Source organism: Drosophila takahashii, chromosome 3R (assembly GCF_030179915.1).
Source record: "Drosophila takahashii strain IR98-3 E-12201 chromosome 3R, DtakHiC1v2, whole genome shotgun sequence".
NCBI lineage: Eukaryota > Metazoa > Arthropoda > Insecta > Diptera > Drosophilidae > Drosophila > Drosophila takahashii.
The window spans coordinates 39,122,778-39,142,265 of NC_091681.1; the positions used below are offsets into that span (position 1 = coordinate 39,122,778).

The window sequence follows — 19,488 nt, forward strand, 5'->3', positions numbered from 1 at the left end:
TCGGCTGGCGAATCGGGACGGGGAAGGCCCGTCCTGCGATCCCAGCACTAATTTATTATTAGCAGGCCTGCTCAAGGACGCGAACGCAGGATCGCACTGCATTGAAATCCAATTTCAAGACGAAAACCTAGCTATAAGACCGAAACAAATCGAATCGAATGCGAATGCGAAATCGAATAACGAAACAACGCAAGCTAAATACAAATCTTACTAGTTATACGAGCATATTCTATTTACAACGAGCATTAGTTTGTATCTTGCTATCTACTTTTCGACTTAGTTTCAAGCACCTTAAGCTATAATTTTCAAAGCGAATAATCATCAAACGTCCATTAAAATTGAACAAATAAAATATACCACTTATACATGAGTAAATAAACGAAACCAGTTATACAGCCTAAAACAAAGTAATATAGCAAATTCATATATACACTTCTTAACGATGCAAAGTTAATAGAACCCCCTAACTAAAGAATATCAATAACTGCATTTAAATCTACGAGAGAACCGTACATATATCGAATGCAAAATAAATCAAACGATTATACAGTTTAAGAAGCTCCTTCTGCAAAGCTCACAGGCAATTTTCCAAATACCTATAATTTTCACCTATTTAAGAGCACCGTTTTCATTTTCCTTGATTAGATGAAGTTACCAACTCACTTCCCAAAAACGGCCAATAAACACGATTGTAACATAAGCCTATGCCTATACTTAAATTTTTTGTCAACTTAAGAACGGTTATTTGAAAAATAACGCAAACATTTTCAATAAAATAATTATATACATATATACCTATACGCGACTGTACATGTGTTTTTTAGCTAGCTAAACTAACTTTATACCGTAAAATAATAGAACAATTGAATAAATATTAACTAACGTTGGACGCAACACTAAATCACAACAGATAGAACTCGATTTGAACCTACTACTGCTCGAAATGCTGAAACATTATAAATATTAAGTATTGCTGGAAAATATATATAATTTGCACAGAGTCCACCAAGCACACAAATCCAAGAGAGACACTGAAACCCAAGCTACGACAAAGGAAAACCATCTGAAATATTCAATATTGATTATTTGTAATGCATAAACAACAACATTAAATAAACTAACAATAATTACTGAACTGAATTCTTGTTTTATTGGAGTTTTTAAAATTTTTTTATCATTGGAAAATGTTTTTGGGACAGTAACAGTAAAATCTTAAAAAAATTATTCAAAATTTTAAACGGATTTAAAAAAAGCGCCCAGTTTTATGGTCACCCTGATACTATCGAGAGTAGTACTCCGATACGCATCACTAGCTGACGATAGGCAATTTGTACAGGGTATTATATTATCGCTTTAAAAAATAATAAAAATGATAAGTATTTAATTTAAAAATTCTCTATTATAAACTAAATTTTTAAAATATATTTTCCCAAAAAACTGTAATTTTATTATTGTTTATTATTGTGGTATTCCCCAAATTGCTGAATACCCCTTTTAAATTTGCGGTATATTTCAGAAGAGTGAGTGGTATTTTTTACTTTTCTGTCGACACACACTGCATCACTATTTTGCTCGCAAACTGGACGGATCTGTGAAAATAAAGGAAGTTTTGCGGGCAAAGGCTTTCCAAATCGAGTGAAAAGAAGAAAGTGGACATCTCAGGGAGGAGAAAAAGGCACCCGGAGGATTAGGGATATCAAAAACCATGGGATTTAGCAAAATGCCCCGCCCGCTGCCCCACGAACAAACGCTTGCCTTTGCGACCACAAAAGTGCAGTAAAATGCGCTAAAAAGCTTACAAATAACTGTGAAAAGACCACAACAAGATGACCCAGAAGCCAGGCGAGTGGGCCAGTGCCCTTTTGGCCCGTTTCGAGGATCAGGCAAGTGTTTTTCCAGCTTTTTTCCGCAGCTGCATCTGCGTTTTCCCAGCGAAAAAATGTACCTGCTGCTCTGCCTCTTCCTACCCCACACATGCTCACCCTGGCCGTGTGTATGTGTCTCACGCGCCTTGTATGTGAGGGCTCTCAATCAAATGCGTGAGCGAGCGAGACAGCAACAATAACAATAACATCGAGTTCCGCATGAATGAAGTGGATTTAATCAATCAATGGGTGGTTCTTTCAGCTCCCGAACAGAATCGGCGCCTATGGCACGCAGGCCAGGATGAGCCAGGACCAACTGGTGGCCTGTCTGATCCACATATCCCGGTATCGCTTCTCCCTGGTCATTTCCGGTCTCACCAAGATGCTTCAGAGGGTCAATGAGGCGGTGAGTACTAAAAAAAACTAGTATATAACTACTTTTATTGGAATTCATAATTTACTTAATTATTTTAAAATATGTTGCCTACTTCAAGGCTTGAGGATATGGTAGTTTCTAATGATTATAGATCCTTAGATGCTTTCTTATCCTTGTAATACCCATAAATTATTAAATTTTTAAGTAATATACTTATAAAAAAATCTTATAAAAATTAATCTTTATATTTTTTAAGTAACAAAACTTTAAAAAGATTGGTGTATTTTAAAAATTATTTGTTTTTAGCCATAAAAGATCCTTAGATGGTTTTTACTCCGTGTAATTCCCATCACACACTATATTTAAATGTAATCTTCAAGAAAAAAAAACCTTTAAAAATCAAAATTATGTTTCCCACTAATTTGTATAATAAAAAAAATTCATTTTAAAAATTATTCTTTTTACCTTAAATTTTTACATTTTTATTAAATCTTTAAGCCAAAAAAATCCTATTAAAAATGTATATCTTTACAGGCCCTTCAAAACCGCCATGAGCCAGAGCGCTGCTACTTCGAATCGCTGGTCATCATACTGACCACCCTGGAGCGCTGCCTGACCAACCAGACCAAGGACACGGCCCGGTTCGAGGAGGCCATGAATGTGAAGCTACTGCTGCGCGAAATCTCCCAGTTTGTGGACGTCCAGAGCGACAGCAATCCGAATGCGGCCCAGCTCAAGGCCCTGGCCTCCAAAGTGCTCTTTGCCCTGTCGCAGAATCACTTCTCGGCGGTGTTTAATCGCATCTCGGCCCGGATCCAGGAGCTGACATCCTGCTCTGAGGAGAATCCCGACTACAACGACATCGAATTGATTCAACACATCGACATGGACATGATTAAGCTGACCAAGCTGCTGCAAGGTGGGTATACTTACTAGGTCTTTGAAAAAAGGTTAAAAAAGTAAAGTATATTCGCAGAGACCATCACAAAGTTTCGATCGAAGCGAGCGCCTCCATTGATTTTGCTCTACTCACTAGAGAAGGCCATTTGGAATTGGATTGAGTACCATCCGCAGGAGTTTCAGGACTTGCAACGAGGCACCAATCGAGATATATCTACGTGGGTCTACAATATAGAGTAGTTAATAACATAATAATATACATATTTTCCCTTTTAGCTGCTGGGAACCCCTGATGGACTTTGTGGAGTACTTTAAGACCGAAAACAAGAAGAGCAAGACCCTCGTGTGGCCGCTGCAAATGCTCCTGCTGATACTGAATCCCTCCTGCCTCGAGGCCGTCGTCAACGAACTGCAGCAGTCGGAGAAGGAGAAAGAAAAGGAGAAGGAAAAGGTGGCCTCGAAGTCGGCGCAATCAACTTCGCGGGACAAGGACTTCTCGGCCAAGCAGTTCATCGAGAGCATCAAGAGAGGATTGGGACAGCACTCGCCATCCAAACAGGTCACCGAATCCTCAGCTATTGCTTGTGTAAAGCTCTGCAAGGCATCCACCTACATCAACAACACGGACTCCAACAATGTGGTCTTCAAGCTGGTGCAGTTTTTCATCAACGATCTCAAGGCGCTGCTCTTCAATCCGGCCAAACCGTTTTCGCGCGGACAGGGCTATAACTTTGCGGACATTGAGTTGATGATTGACTGCTGGGTTTCGTGTTTCCGGATAAATCCCCACAACATCGAGGCTTTGAAGGTTTGCCTGAACTTGTCGTCACCACAGGCTTATCACTTTGTCATTGTTTGCTCCCTGCTGAGGTAATTAATTGAAGTATTTCTAAAATATATTTTCTAACTAATCTGTACTATCATTTTAGGTTGGCTCACATTTACGTGGACTTTCGCCTGCAGAACAAAAATCCCTTTCGAATTGTCAACCAACCCAGATTGTCCTGGTGGCCGCAGACGGATGTGGTTCACTATCGCTCCGCTGAGTTGAGGGCTCTGTTTACGGATACTCTTAATAAGGCCACCCAGGGTTATATAGCCCACACACCACTGCGCTATATTACCTCACTGACTTTAAAATCGAAGGATACGCAGAAGGGTTTGACGCGGGCTGAAGAGGGTCCCGCCCATAAAATGTTGTTGCTACTGCTTGTGCGGCTGATTCATGCAGATCCCACGCTTTTGTTGAATGTGAGTTGCTAAATTTAATCTTTATAACCCTTTAAATAAATGCATTTTATTTCAGACACAGGGAAAAGTGGCCCATGAAGTGCAGAGCTCCACTTTGGAGCTGATTAACGGCCTGGTCAGTTTGGTGCACCAAACCACCATGCCCGATGTGGCCCAGGAGGCTATGGAGGCGCTGCTCGCTCTCCATGCGCCGGAGAAAATCGAGGTTTGGAATCCAGAGGCTCCCATCAACACGTTCTGGGACGTCAGCTCTCAGGTGCTGTTCTCCATCTCGCAAAAGCTCATCCAGCACCAAATAGCCAACTACACGGATGTTTTAAAGTGGCTGCGCGAGATTCTCATCTGCCGCAATACGTTCCTCCAGCGTCACAAGGATTACGCGCATGTGGGCAGCCAGATTGCCATTTGCAAGCAGGCTCACATCAAGATGGAGGTGGTTTTCTTCATGTACCTGTGGAGCGTTGACTTGGATGCGGTGCTCACGTCGCTCTCCTGTTTTGGATTGTTATGCGAGGAGGCGGAGATTTGTTGCAGCTCCGATGAGCTGACAGTGGGCTTCATTATGCCGAATTATCACATTTACCAGGAGCTGGCTCAGTTGTCCACTTGTGAGTTTATTAAATTAATTGCATTTAATCTTTATTAACTTGTGATACTTGAATTTCAGCTGCCACGGACTCTCGTATTTGTTTCTTTGACAACACCCATGGCAATGTGCTGAGCCGCCTGACGCTCCAGAAACGCATAATGACTCTTTTGCGCAAGATCGAGCACTGCGTCCATGGTGTGCAGCCCGCCTGGGAGGAGACCTTTCGCAACTGGGAGGTGTCCAGCAAGGTTTTGCAAACGTACCCCAAATGCAAGGGCGAAGATGGTCAGGCGGAGGTCTTCCATCGCGGCATGGGCAAGCGGCGAGCGAGTCACCAGAGCTCGGAGCACGACTTGGAGGAGCAGATCAATGAGTGGGCCAATATGACCTGGTTCCTTTTGGCCCTGGGCGGCGTCTGTCTACACAAACGCAGCAGCAGCCGACAAATGTTGCTGCAGCAATCGCAGAATAATGCCTCCCTGGGATCTCTAGCGCAAAACTCGCTTTACTCAAGCTCCACGAGCTCCGGACATGGTTCTCTGCATCCTAGTACGGTTTCCCTTTCCACGCTTCCACCTGCTCCGCCACAGGATGTCAGCTACTGCCCTGTGACACAGTGAGATTAAATTTAATTCCTATAAACATCTTACCTTTCTAAATTATTTCTAAATTATAGATTCGTTGGCCAACTACTGCGTCTACTCGTCTGCAGCAACGAAAAAATCGGCCTTAATATACAGAAGAACGTAAAGGAACTTGTGGGCGAGGAGATGTCCACCCAACTGTATCCCATACTGTTCGACCAAGTGAGAGCCATTGTGGAGAAGTTCTTCGACCAGCAAGGCCAGGTGAACGTCAATGTGACCGACATCAACACGCAGTTTATCGAGCACACCATCTACATAATGAAATCCATCCTGGATCCCAAGGCCAGCAAGGATCTGAACACCGATCAACCGACGCCATCGGAGCATCTGGGAGTGACGAGCATCGAGGGCATGATGCTGGGAATCGTGCGCTATGTTCGCCATCTGGACATGACAGTTTATGCCATTCGAATCAAGACGAAACTGTGCCAGCTGGTGGAGGTGATGATGAAGCGACGCGACGATCTCGCCTTCCGTCAGGAGATGAAGTTCCGGAACAAGCTGGTGGAATACCTGACCGACTGGGTGATGGGCACCTCGCATCAGATTGCGCCGCCCAGCTCGGCGGATGCGGCCATCCTTACCAACACTTCGCTCATCTTTCGCGACCTGGACCAAGCCTGCATGGAGGCAGTGGCCGCTCTGCTTCGCGGTCTTCCTCTTCAGCCAGAGGAATCGGATCGCGGTGATTTGATGGACGCCAAGAGTGCGCTCTTTTTGAAGTACTTTACCCTGTTTATGAACCTGCTGAACGACTGCATCGATAGTTCGGAGGCGGAAAAGGAGATGAACAATACCCCATTGTTGCCGCCGCGTCCTCGAATGGCAGCTGGAAAGCTGACCGCCCTGCGAAATGCCACCATCCTGGCCATGTCCAATTTGCTGGGTGCCAATATAGACTCCGGTTTAATGCACTCCATTGATCTTGGTTATAATCCCGATTTGCAAACCCGTGCCGCTTTTATGGAGGTGCTCACACAAATCCTCCAGCAGGGCACTGAATTCGATACCTTGGCTGAAACGGTTTTAGCAGATCGTTTCGAGCAACTGGTCCAACTGGTGACGATGATCAGCGACAAGGGTGAACTGCCCATAGCCATGGCATTGGCCAATGTGGTGACCACTGCCCAAATGGACGAGCTGGCCAGGGTCTTGGTCACCCTGTTCGACGCCAAGCACCTTCTTTCGCCGCTCCTGTGGAACATGTTCTATCGCGAGGTGGAAGTCTCGGACTGCATGCAGACACTCTTCCGTGGAAACTCGCTGGGCAGCAAAATAATGGCCTTCTGCTTCAAAATCTACGGTGCTAGCTATCTGCAAATGCTGCTGGAGCCGCTGATTCGTCCGCTGCTGGATGAGGAGGAGGAGACTTGCTTTGAGGTGGATCCTGCCCGTCTGGATCCGACCGAGGATATCGAACAGCACAGGAACAACCTGATTGCTTTAACCCAGAAGGTTTTCGATGCCATCATCAACTCTTCGGATCGCTTTCCCCCGCAACTGCGCTCCATGTGCCATTGCCTGTACCAAGTGCTAAGCAAACGCTTTCCGAATCTGCTGCAAAACAACATTGGTGCAGTGGGAACTGTGATCTTCCTGCGCTTTATCAATCCCGCCATTGGTAAGATTTTAATAAATAATTCGTTTATTATAATTATTATTAATATTCCCTTTCCTTTCCTTAGTTTCACCGCAAGAACTAGGAATCGTTGACAAACAAGTACACAGCTCAGCTAAAAGAGGCCTCATGCTTATGTCCAAGATCCTGCAGAACATTGCCAACCACGTGGAGTTCTCCAAGGAGCAGCACATGTTGTGCTTCAACGACTTTCTGCGCGATCACTTCGAAGCCGGTCGACGGTTCTTCATACAGATTGCCTCGGATTGCGAGACTGTGGATCAGACGTCGCACAGCATGAGTTTTATTTCGGACGCAAACGTACTGGCCCTGCATCGCTTGCTGTGGACACACCAGGAGAAGATCGGCGACTACCTCTCCAGCAGTCGCGATCACAAGGCGGTGGGCAGGCGGCCCTTCGACAAGATGGCCACTTTGCTGGCCTACTTGGGACCGCCGGAGCACAAGCCAGTGGACTCGCACATGATGTTCAGTTCGTACGCACGTTGGAGCTCCATTGATATGTCGTCGACTAACTTCGAGGAGATTATGGTCAAGCACCAGATGCACGAGAAGGAGGAGTTCAAGACCCTCAAGTCGATGAACATATTTTACCAGGCAGGAACTAGCAAATCTGGCTATCCTGTGTTTTACTACATAGCAAGGAGATACAAGTAAGTGAAAAATCAGTACTCCAAGCAGAACTAACTTGTATTATCTTTCAGGATTGGAGAAACGAACGGGGATCTGCTGATCTACCATGTCATACTCACTTTGAAACCCTTCTGCCACTCGCCATTCGAGGTGGTCATCGATTTTACGCACACCTGTTCGGACAATCGCTTCCGCACCGAGTTCCTGCAGAAGTGGTTCTATGTCCTGCCCACGGTGGCCTACGAAAATGTCCATGCGGTCTACATATACAACTGCAACTCGTGGGTGCGCGAATATACCAAGTTCCACGATCGCATCCTGGCACCTTTGAAGGGAAATCGCAAGCTTCTGTTCCTCGAGTCGCCGAACAAACTAACCGATTTCATCGACGCCGAGCAGCAGAAGCTGCCGGGCGCAACTTTATCCTTAGATGAGGATCTCAAGGTGTTTAGCAACGCACTGAAACTCAGCCACAAAGACACAAAGGTGGCCATCAAAGTGGGACCCACTGCACTGCAGATTACGTCTGCGGAAAAGACAAAGGTGCTGGCCCATTCGGTGCTCCTGAACGATGTGTACTACGCCTCCGAGATTGAGGAAGTGTGCTTGGTGGACGACAACCAGTTCACCCTGTCCATAACCAACGAAAGTGGCCAGCTGAGTTTTATTCACAACGATTGCGATAACATTGTCCAGGCCATTATTCACATCCGAAACCGCTGGGAACTCAGTCAGCCGGATTCGGTGACGGTGCACCAGAAGATACGACCAAAGGATGTGCCGGGAACCCTGCTGAACATGGCGCTACTCAATCTGGGATCCTGTGATCCCAATCTCAGGACCGCTGCCTACAATTTGCTGTGTGCTTTGACCGCCACCTTTGACTTGAAGATCGAGGGTCAGCTGCTCGAGACGCAAGGTCTGTGTATACCCTCCAATAACACCATATTTATCAAGTCCGTGAGCGAGAAGCTGGCCACCAATGAACCGCATCTGACGCTGGAATTCCTCGAGGAGTCCATTCAGGGCTTCCAACGCAGCACCATTGAGCTAAAGCATTTGTGCCTGGAGTATATGACGCCGTGGCTAAAGAATCTCGTCAAGTTTTGCAAGTCCAACGATGACTCGAAGAAGCTGAAAGTGTCTCAGATTCTGGACAAGCTCATCAACCTAACCATTGACCAGAAGGAAATGTATCCCTCGGTGCAGGCGAAGATCTGGGGATCGATTGGCCAGATTCCCGAGCTCATCGACATGGTTCTGGACAACTTTTTGCACAAATCGATTACGTACGGATTGGGATCACCGCAAGTAGAAATTATGGCGGATACAGCAGTGGCTCTCGCTTCAGCAAATGTGCAGTTGGTGTCCAAGAAGGTCATCACACGAATGTGCCGAGTAATGGACAAATCCTGCACGAATCCCACGCAATATCTGGAGCAGCACATGATGTGGGATGACATTGCAATCCTCGGTCGCTACCTGCTCATGTTGTCCTTCAACAATTGCCTGGATGTGGCCACTTCGGTGCCGTATCTATTCCACACCATCACGTTTTTGGTCTGTTCGGGATCGCTGTCGATGCGAGCCTCCACCCATGGACTGGTGATCAACATCATCCACTCGCTGTGCACCTGCACCAATCCCTCCTTTTCGGAGGAGGCGCAGCGTGTGCTGCGACTGTCGCTGGATGAGTTCTCGCTGCCCAAGTTTTACCTGCTCTTCGGCATCAGCAAGGTCAAGTCGGCGGCAGTGACTGCGTTCCGCTCCAGCTGCCGTCATCCCACAGATAAGTGGCTGGGAAACGAGAGAGTTACTCAACCATTGCCGGCGGATCGGGAGCGTTTGTCGCTGCCCTCGCTGGAGGTCATAACGGATGCCCTGCTCGAAATCATGGAGGCCTGCATGCGCGATGTTCCCGATTGCGAGTGGCTCAACACCTGGACCTCGCTGGCCCGCAGCTTCGCCTTTTGCTACAATCCAGCCCTCCAGCCAAGGGCTCTCATCGTCTACGGTTGCATCAGCAAGAGTGTCACTGACCACGAGGTGAAGCAGTTGCTCCGCATTCTGGTCAAGGCACTGGAGTCCTTCAACGATCTCATCCTGATCGAGGCGCTGGTCATGTGTTTGACTCGCATCCAACCGCTGCTGCGTCCAGAGTCGCCCATTCATCGGGCCCTCTTCTGGGTGGCCATTTCGGTGCTGCAGCTGGACGAGATTACCCTGTACGGTGCTGGACTAGCCCTGCTTGAGCAGAATCTGCACACGCTCAAGTCGCAGGGCTGCTTCGACAAGAAGGAGACCATTGCCGAGGTGATGATGAAGACCAGGGAGAAGCTGGAGTGGCACTTCAAGCAACTGGATCACGCCGTGGGTCTTTCCTTCCGCAGCAATTTCCACTTTGCCCTGGTGGGGCATTTAATCAAGGTTTGTTTTGATCTATAATTATAAAATGTTTATTACTTTATTATTATATTATTTTTCAGGGCTTCCGCCATCCCACACCCACAACAGTTTCCCGCACTTCCCGAGTGCTGACCATGCTCCTGGGCATCATAGCCAAGCCGCTGCATCGGGACAAGTTCGAGGTGACCCCAGATAGTGTGGCCTATTTAACTGCTCTGGTGGCTGTCTCCGAGGAAGTCCGTTCCAGGTGTCATGTGAAGCACGCTCTGCCCCGCTGGCCCGCCGATCTAAGTGGCAGTGTGGAGAACGGCGAAACGGCCAGTGGAGTGCAAGCTGTAAGTTTAAATCAAGTCGATTTCTTAATAGTAGAAACTAAATTATAAAATCCCCCTAGATTGGCATGCCTTTGTCGCGCCGGCAAAAAAGCTGGGACATCCTAGACCAGTCCGCTTTGCAGTTTGCTCGCCAGCACAAGGTTCCCACTCTTCAGGTGAGCTTATATCATCGATCCAGCCCAGCTGTACTCCCCACTTGTTCGAAATTCGCTGTGCAAAAGTTGTTATAACCATCTGCTATAGTAACTTTTGGCTATCTATTTGAGTTTACCATAAACCTATATATTCTATATATCCCACCTACTACTGTAATATCAACTATCTATCGAAATCAGCCGTTGCATAACTAATAATCGTTCAATGATTTTTTCTTTTCTCTTTTTATGTTTGATTTGAATATGAAAAAAAAAACGTTACATATAAATCACAATGTATACTCGTTGAAACCGTATTAATGCCATAATATGCCTGCCGAATCTTACATCTAATTGGTGCTTGTAACTCATCAATATCAATATTACTTTAAATGTCCTATAAACTGTAACTGCCACTTCTACTACTACTACTTCGCATGAACATTGTAATTTGATTTACGTTTGATTTGGTTACCGAAACCCGCTAAAACTACAACACTGTGACACCACCACGAACATTCAATTAAACATCCGTAGAACGCGCGGGTTTTGTTCAAAACTCAACGCTCATTCTCGGTGCCGACAACCAAAGATCCGAACAATGCCGCCGGCATCGAAGAACGTCAGGTATTGCTCTACAAAACTTATCTCGTAGCTAAGACTAACTCTACTACCCCACTAAATCCTATATTTCTAAGTTCGCCTACCAAAAACCCACTCTAAAAATAACATTGATGTTTCGCTGTAATGTCATTTAGTTTCGTTTATCTTGCATGGCACTGAATGAAGGCAGCTAAAAAGCCAATCCATGGCCAACATGCACATATCGTATTTATCGTAGATCTTTCATCCTCACTAGTTTCTCTTTTAAACCATATCTGTGTGTAATTGGTTTGCACTTTGTAAGGTAACTTCACTAACAACTGGTCAAATATATTTAAACAGGAACGCGGCTCGCGTTCTTCGGTATCCAACGAGTCGAATGTCCTGCTCGATCCCGAGGTGCTGCCTGATTTGTCCATACAAGCTTTAGTACTGACTGTTCTGGCCACCTTGGTCAAGTACTCGTCGGATGAGGGGGAAACGCGCGTTTTATATCAGTATTTGGCCGAAGGATCGGTGGTCTTTCCAAAGGTCTTTCCAGTTATGTGAGTATTTATAATTATATCTTCTTTAAAGGAAATACTTATATTGTTTTTCATATTTCAGCCACTCGCTGCTGGACCAAAAGATCAACAATATTTTGTCAGTGTCACACGATCAAGTGGTGCTTAACTCGGTCCAGAGCATCATACAAAATATGCTGGCCAGCGAAGATCCCTCCCAGCAGCAGCTGCACTTCCTCCAAAGTTGTGGTTTTGGCGGACTATGGCGATTTGCTGGACCCTTCACCAAGGTGGGTTCCTAACTATAAAGTAAAGAAGCCATCATTTATAACTTAAATGCATTTACAGTACAACATGATGGGTGAATCTTCGGAGCTGTTTGTCAACTGTTTGGAGGCCATGGTCGAGACCTGTTTGCCAGGCGATGAATCCGCCCCGGTGCCACCGTCTCCGCGTCCCTACAACCTGAGCTCCAGCCTGAGTAGCCTGACCTTGGGTTCCCCCACGGACAAAGGTTAGTATCCGCTAGATTATCCATTAGCTTTCCCCAGCTATACTATACCGTAATGCATTTGCTTTAATCTAGAGCGTTTACTTTTCAAATAGCAAGCCCAAAAGCCCCCATTTGAATGAACACAGAATTTTACAAACAGTATTTACTCAAACCTAACCTTTTCTTTATATCACACCAATTGCGATATATAGCATTCTCATCGGAATCATTAGATTTTTATGACAATTGCCCAGGCAGCGTCAGCAGCCTGCGACGCGCCTCACACAGCAAATCACGCGCCAAACATCGAATTAACGACAGTCCATCACATTGAACGTTCCACAAAAGTAAAATACAAAATATATCAAAAAACTGCAACTAAAGACAAACGATGAATAGCTGAAAACAATGCCACTAAATAACACCATGATTGGATCCAAAAAAAATATGTATTTCGTAGTTATCTAAGCTTTGCCAAATGGAATTATTGTCCCAAACACTCGAAAACGATTAATTTTTGTAATATGCAAATTGTTAAACACAATACAAAGACAGCAAGGGAAATCCCACAAGATAATGCACTTAATCGTACACGCATTAGCAAATTGATGTTGAAGATTTGAGAATTATATATTGATGATAAATCTGGTACCTTGAAGCATTTACAAAATATTTTCGAAATCATGTGGGTGAATTAAACGCACCGTTTTGTAGCGTAGTGTAGTGTTGTCAAAAAATATTTGTTGTTTAAAAAAAGAGTCGAAAAAATGTATTCCACGACAGCTAAATTGTAACAGAGATCCAAAATATATTTCTGATATATGCATGCCAAGAACATTTTTAAAATATTGCCATTTAAATATGCTCACCCTGTGCAAGTTTCAGTTTCCAGTAGCGCCTAATTTGGCTAAGAACAAATAACCAAACACAGAAAACACATCAAGATTTTATATATTTTCATTGAAGACTATATTTTATACGAGCGATAATAGATAATTCAAGTTAAATATAAGTAAATTTAATGATCTTCACCGCTTTTTCGCCAAGATTTTCCTTTTCACCCCCGACTATTCCTTCCCTCGATGTGTTTATGCAACTTTTGTCTTACTTTCAGCTGCATGAATAACAACTACAAACCCGCGCACTAGACGTACCACACTAATCGCAAAAGTAATGCGTTTCCTAAATCTGTTTAAAAAGTGCTTTTAGAGAACGTCAAAAACCAAACCCCCACAGAAAGTCGTACAAAAATCATAGAATATTTATATATTGGTATATGTATGTATAGAATGTCCCGAAGCGATGGCCACTAAAAGCGAAAGGAGGAAATGTGTGTAAAAATATGAATGTATATAAAGTGTATGTGTAGAAAGGAGTGTGGATCGAGGATACCGAAAGCCCCACAGAGAAGGATATCGAATGGAAATATTTTTTAACGATTAACGATTGTACATTTTAAAGTTTGCTACCCGCAACTGCAACTAGGCACACCACAAGTCCACCAGTTCCTGAGCATGATGACCACGACCAGGCGAAACTCGGAGTTAACCATGAAAGCGTTTAAAGGCAAAATCAAACGAAACGAATACAAGAATAACTTAAAGCTTTAAGAGAGCGGCATGTTCCACATGTCGCCACCATTGTTTTGTATTATAAAAGAATCTCCCCGCAGCAAATTGTATCAGATGGCATTTATTTCTCTTTTATTCTAGTTACTTTTATTTTTTTTAACCAAGTTCATATCTCATTAGTCCTTACTAATTTATTTCATCAGCACATTCTCGAAGAAAACTCTAAAACACCAAAAACTAAACGAAGATAAGCTTAAAAAACGACCCAGTCCGCTTTAAATATAATTTAGTTTTAAGCACAAACAAGATTTTTATCGAAATAGAGTTGATAAGCGACGAGAATCGAACCAAAATAAAACCTACGAACGTTACACATTTGTACCTCTTATTAAACAATAAACGAAACAAATTAGTCCGTTACACTTACTTTCTAGCACATGGATTTTAAACTGTATTTGGCGTTACCCGCACAAAACTCGAGGAATTTTTTTAAAACTAGATGAGCAAATATGGAACAGGATTCTATGCATTATTATTAATCTAAATGTATATGTGTGTGTTGCTATATGTGTATTATAAACGAATATGTATCTTTGTATATTACAGCCATTTGAAGATATTTATGAAATGTTAATGTCCCAAATTTATCAATGTAAAAGAATATCGAACAAAATAATATACTTTCAATTAAAATGTTTAATGAATATAAGAACGTTGGTTTTATTGGGAAATTTTGTGAAAACCTTAGGGTCTTATTCATTATTGAGTTGAATTTGAATTGGTGACCACGATCTTTTCTTTGAAGTTTCTAAAATTTATTAGAACACCAATTAAAATTAAATACTTATGTTTTAATGATCTGAATTTCGGTTGGCAACCCCGATATTTTCTTTAGATTTGCAAAAATCTGAGGGGAATGTCTATCAATTTATAAAAATTTCTTTTAAGATCCTTGATCTGCCAGCAGATTTCATACTTTAGAGTTTTAAAACCAACCCCACATAAGTGGTATGATTCATCATTGTCAGAAGTTTATCCCTCTTTTAAAATCTTCTTTCCATGCAAATCTTTGTTTTTGCATATGGCTGCTCTGTCTCATCCTCAGTCATCCCGAAACCCATATCAAAACATTGCAGCGCTGATGATCTCAGAAAACCTCCCCCACGAAGAAAACTGGAAGTGTACGAAATCAGTGCCATCAGATGTCAGCGAATGTCGCTGGTGCCGTTTTCTCTGTTTGTTAACTTCTCGATTTCATGGCTGCGATTGCAGCGACCCCTGGTCTTGAATTTGAGGCCTGGAAACTCACCCTCGGGCAGGTGGATTCCGTCAATGGGCCGAATCCGAAGGCCCAATCTCGCAAAATGCGCCAAACAAGTGTCACAGCTGACCGAGGCTGATAAACCGGGAGCAAGAGTGCGGCACAATCCCAATACTTGTGGGAATGTCTCCAGTAAACTTTCTCACGATGCACATGCACCGACTGCCGACCGACACCGACCCATCGGAGCACCGGCTGTTTGCCGCTTCCCTGGCTCTGGGTGGTTGTGCTGCTATTCCATTGGTGGTGGTTGCTGCGGTGGTTGCTTAAGTGTAACGCAATGTCGCGCCAAAGAGGAAATGAGGTCTGTGTGACTGTGCGCCAAAAGGGAAGAGCCTGCACTAAGAGAAAAGTCTACCAAAAAGATTTTCAATATTTAAAGACAGGAAGGAGGTAAAAAATGATTTGTTAAATAAATATTAATTATATATCGATGATGATTGGTTAAAAAAATATCAATTTTATATCGAAATAATATGTTTTAATTAGTGTTTTAAATATATGACTTAACCAATTTGAAGGAGAGAAGTTCTTTTGTCAAATAGTTCAATTTTGTTTTCTAGAGATATTTAGGAAATTAATAAAAATATATTGAAGGAATATTTCCGATTCTTTATTTCTAAATTCGATTTATTTGTAGCGAAGAATTCCTTATTTTCGATAGTAAGTAATAATTAGTAATTTTCAAAACAGTATTTTCAAATTTTTAAAAATGTTTTTAATATTATTTAAGCTAAATATATATCTCCAAAGCCAAGTAATATTAAATTAGAATTAAGTACTTCAATTTATAAGCCCCATTTTCCCTCAGTGTCCCTGCACGCACACAGCCAAAGGCCCACACCCATGTGCAACAATGGCATCGCCTCGACGAGATTGGCTCTTTGGCTTAAGTGAGGACGGCACGCATGGGGCACGGCTCTCTTTTCCCGAGAGGAGTGGGAACCAGGGAGCATTCAGGAGGGAGCGGGGAGCGGGGAGAGTGGCACGGATGGCTGGCAGGCAGGTCGAGGTCATGTCGATGTCAATGGCAATGTTGAATGTCGTGTGTGCGTGTGGTGCGCTGCTGGTGGTGGTGGTTGATTGCTCCGGCTCTCGTCTTTCCTCGGCTCTTCCTCCTCTTACTCCTCACCTCCGACCCTTCTTCTACTTCTTCTGGCTGTTGCGCCGGCGCACGGCAACAGCACGAGGAAGAGAGACGCCCGAAGAGAGCCAAGATCCGAAGAACGTGTTATTGGGCCCTAGTCAATACACTGAAAGTAACTTTATTTTCTTTAAGACTGTATTTAGAAGATTGTTAAGAAAAATCCTTAAACATTGGCTATCATACATTGGATATTAGTTTAGGATACTAATGTCACTCTAGCTCTACTTCCTCAGATAAAGAAAAAAAAAATTATTTAAGAAATATTTACTAGGTTCAAATCATTACATTCCATTAGTTTAACTAATTCGCACTTAGGATCATTTTGTGAGATTAAAAATTTGTTGATAATTTAAATAGTTTGAAGGTCTTTTGAGGTTTTTAGAAATAGTCTTTCAAACAATATTTCTTTCTTTATAACGATATTTACTTGTAATAATTCAAGGAGTACATTTTTAAAATGTTTATTGAATATATTAGATCTTAAATATCTACCCTAGAAAATTTTTCTCTCTGCAAAAAGAGAGAGCCGCAACGGCTTCCGCCCGATCCAATTTTTTTTTTGAAGATGCACACGTGCAGCGCCGAGGGAATCTTGCCACAAGCAGAGAGTGACCCGATTGATGCTTCGTTGGGATCGTGGTGATCGTCGGCGTGGAGGAGCGTTTTGAATCGTTGCGATCGCAGTGCGTGGTGGCAGTTAGGGGAGGATTTCGATTTCGATGTCGCTTTCGCAAGTGTACGGCACCGGCTGTGTGGCAGCTACAAAAAGGATCAGTTTACCTTGCGGCAAGATCATTTCTCAAGTGACTACCGTGCAGTGCGGAGCGACAGCAGCGACATCGCAAGATCGCAACTTTATTTACAAACAATTCCGAGACCAAAACCCCAAACTCATTAAACACAATGGCCGTACAGGGTCAGAGATTTATGACCAAGACCCAGCACTACCGCAAGGTGACCAAACCTCTGCTGGAGCGGAAGAGACGTGCCCGGATGAATCTGTATCTGGATGAGCTGAAAGATCTCATCGTGGACACGATGGATGCCCAGGGGGAGCAGGTCAGCAAGCTGGAGAAGGCGGACATCCTGGAGCTGACTGTCAACTATCTGAAGGCACAGCAGCAGCAGCGGGTGGCCCATCCCCAATCTCCACCACCAGCTAACCAAGTGAACTTGGATAAATTCCGCGCTGGCTACACCCAGGCTGCCTACGAGGTCTCTCACATATTCTCCACCGTTCCCGGCCTGGATCTCAAATTCGGCACCCACCTGATGAAGCAGTTGGGCCACCAGCTCAAGGATATCAAACAGGAGGAATACAGCACCGAAATGGAGGACCCCCAGGAACCCGTCAATCTGGCCGATCAAAAGCGCTCCAAGTCTCCGCAGGAAGAGGATATCATCCCCCATGGCGAGGATGTATGGCGTCCCTGGTGAATTGAGCATCCCAAATACACACGCAACCAATTGATAGCTTTACTACACTCAGTTTCATTAAGAAACAATCCAAGTTTTCCAAGGTCTAGTGTAAACATTTGCCTCAGAATCGTATTTAGTTGGTAGTTGATTTAATTTGATATGATGTGATGTTCCTGTGATAGTTCTTAAGTTCGTATTTTGTATTTGATCTCCCCTAGGCTAAATAATTCACGTATTTAATTGATTGTAATTTATTTGATCATCTCAACACAAAGAGCTTCCCCACCGAGCTTCCACTTAGTTTCATTAAGGAAAAACACACATTTTTTGTATGCTTTAAATTTACATTTCTGCTTTACAACATTTAATCTAAGCCATGAACACTTGAATAATAAAAAAGAACATAAACTGAAATTTTAAATGTCTTCATTGTTTGGGATATGAAAAACCGAGGGTTGGAATATTGTACTGGTTACGTTTATAGCATATTTAAGAGGAAATGGGAATAATGGCATAAATTAGACCTTTTACAGTTACGTCTTGAGTCTTATTGTCAAATGATCCTGGTTAATGCAAGCCGTATTTCAATATGCATAAAATGTTTGTTTTATTTATTTCTATGTCTAGAAAATATCACAATGTCAATATACCACAATAACTTAAATTTTGCATAATATAGTGAAAACATGTGATTAAAAAAATCGAAATGAAAAAAACGGAAAATCAATAATAACAAATTTTCCACAGCAAATATAATTTCATAAAAATTTGGTTGAATATGGTTGATCCTTAATAAAAACATTTCAAAAACTAAAAAGGACTATACTTAAAATAAAAAGGTTTACCAAACTGTGGCTCCAATTCATTAATATTTTTTATTGTTTATTTATTAAGGAAATAAATTAAGGAAATAACTTTTTAACTTTACCTATTCTATTAGATTAGAGTTACTTGCTTTTGTACCAAATAAGGATCGATCGACGTCTAGTTATAACCTACTTTACTTTCGTGAAGGTAACCTTGTGGAGCTTCGTCCTTATCCCCTTCGACCCACATCACAAGTTCCAATTGACTCCAACCCATTTGAAGAACCCACTCATGTTACAAATCCCCGTCATGCACCACCCATCCATCCATTTCATCCATTCCATTACAAAGGTCCTCGGAACGCGAGCAACTTACAGCCGAAAGTGTGTTTACCGCGAGCCAGACGCGATGCAAGCAGCGCTCCAGGATCAGCATCGCTGGCCCCTTTTACATCGGAGGTCCTTCGGGGTCAGGGGGATCGGGGAAGCGGCCGAAGTCGAGCGACACACATTAAGCACACTCGACGCACACGAGCAATGTTCCCACAGGATCATAACAGCCGACCAACAAGTGCAGGATGCCTTCGTCCTTCCTCTGCCACCAGGGAACTCGAACCCGATCCAATTTGGAATGCCAACGGTAAACAGGAAGTCGTCGAAGGAATCGCAACGCCTCGTCCTTATCCCCATCCCCATTCCCATTCCCCCGGCAGAGGTCCTCGCTATCGTGGGAAACGCAGAGGTTCCAATACCCCGATGAGATGGCATAAAGCAGGCAGTTCATTATCCTTGTGGTCCCCCTCCCCGGATAGTCAAATCATAACACACAAATCTAGAAAACGGCAGCTGT

The 19,488-nt window shown here is 43.5% G+C and overlaps 3 protein-coding genes across 5 annotated transcripts; 2 read left to right on the forward strand and 1 right to left on the reverse strand.

Annotated features, from left to right (window-relative positions):
• The first annotated feature begins 1,543 nt into the window (after positions 1–1,543).
• Nf1 (neurofibromin 1) lies at positions 1,544–14,657 on the forward strand. 3 transcript variants are annotated; one of them, XM_017155892.3, is made up of 18 exons: positions 1,544–1,883; positions 2,128–2,271; positions 2,776–3,160; positions 3,218–3,359; positions 3,418–4,011; positions 4,071–4,392; positions 4,448–5,000; positions 5,060–5,597; positions 5,658–7,249; positions 7,314–7,920; positions 7,972–10,327; positions 10,387–10,641; positions 10,701–10,796; positions 11,313–11,402; positions 11,721–11,923; positions 11,985–12,171; positions 12,230–12,395; positions 12,587–14,657. In XM_017155892.3, exons 1-18 carry the CDS (start codon positions 1,827–1,829, stop codon positions 12,706–12,708), a joined length of 8,409 nt encoding a protein of 2,802 aa, XP_017011381.1. In that variant the 5' UTR covers positions 1,544–1,826; the 3' UTR covers positions 12,709–14,657. The 3 variants fall into 3 exon arrangements, with proteins under 3 accessions (XP_017011381.1, XP_070074034.1, XP_070074033.1); XM_070217933.1 differs by having other exon boundaries at positions 13,489–14,657; XM_070217932.1 differs by lacking the exon at positions 11,313–11,402.
• Positions 14,658–15,150: 493 nt separating this feature from the next.
• On the reverse strand, positions 15,151–16,426 carry LOC108067043 (uncharacterized). Its single transcript, XM_070216608.1, is given in 5 exon segments — positions 15,151–15,355; positions 15,357–15,427; positions 15,429–15,488; positions 15,490–15,607; positions 16,111–16,426. Coding segments are annotated over 5 exon segments (627 nt in total). The 5' UTR covers positions 16,284–16,426.
• A 796-nt stretch (positions 16,427–17,222) lies between these two features.
• E(spl)mdelta-HLH (Enhancer of split mdelta, helix-loop-helix) lies at positions 17,223–18,234 on the forward strand. Its single transcript, XM_017155884.3, has one exon. The coding sequence runs from the start codon at positions 17,317–17,319 to the stop codon at positions 17,848–17,850; it is 534 nt and encodes a 177-aa protein (XP_017011373.2). The 5' UTR covers positions 17,223–17,316; the 3' UTR covers positions 17,851–18,234.
• Positions 18,235–19,488: the final 1,254 nt, after the last annotated feature.

Excerpts from the sequence above, each read along its gene's own strand:
- Nf1 (XM_017155892.3), top strand. The coding sequence starts at position 1,827 with ATGACCCAGAAGCCAGGCGAGTGGGCCAGTGCCCTTTTGGCCCGTTTC. Across the intron at positions 7,250-7,313 it reads CTTTATCAATCCCGCCATTG|TTTCACCGCAAGAACTAGGA; the intron begins GTAAGATTTTAA and ends TCCTTTCCTTAG. Across the intron at positions 11,924-11,984 it reads CCAAAGGTCTTTCCAGTTAT|CCACTCGCTGCTGGACCAAA; the intron begins GTGAGTATTTAT and ends TTCATATTTCAG.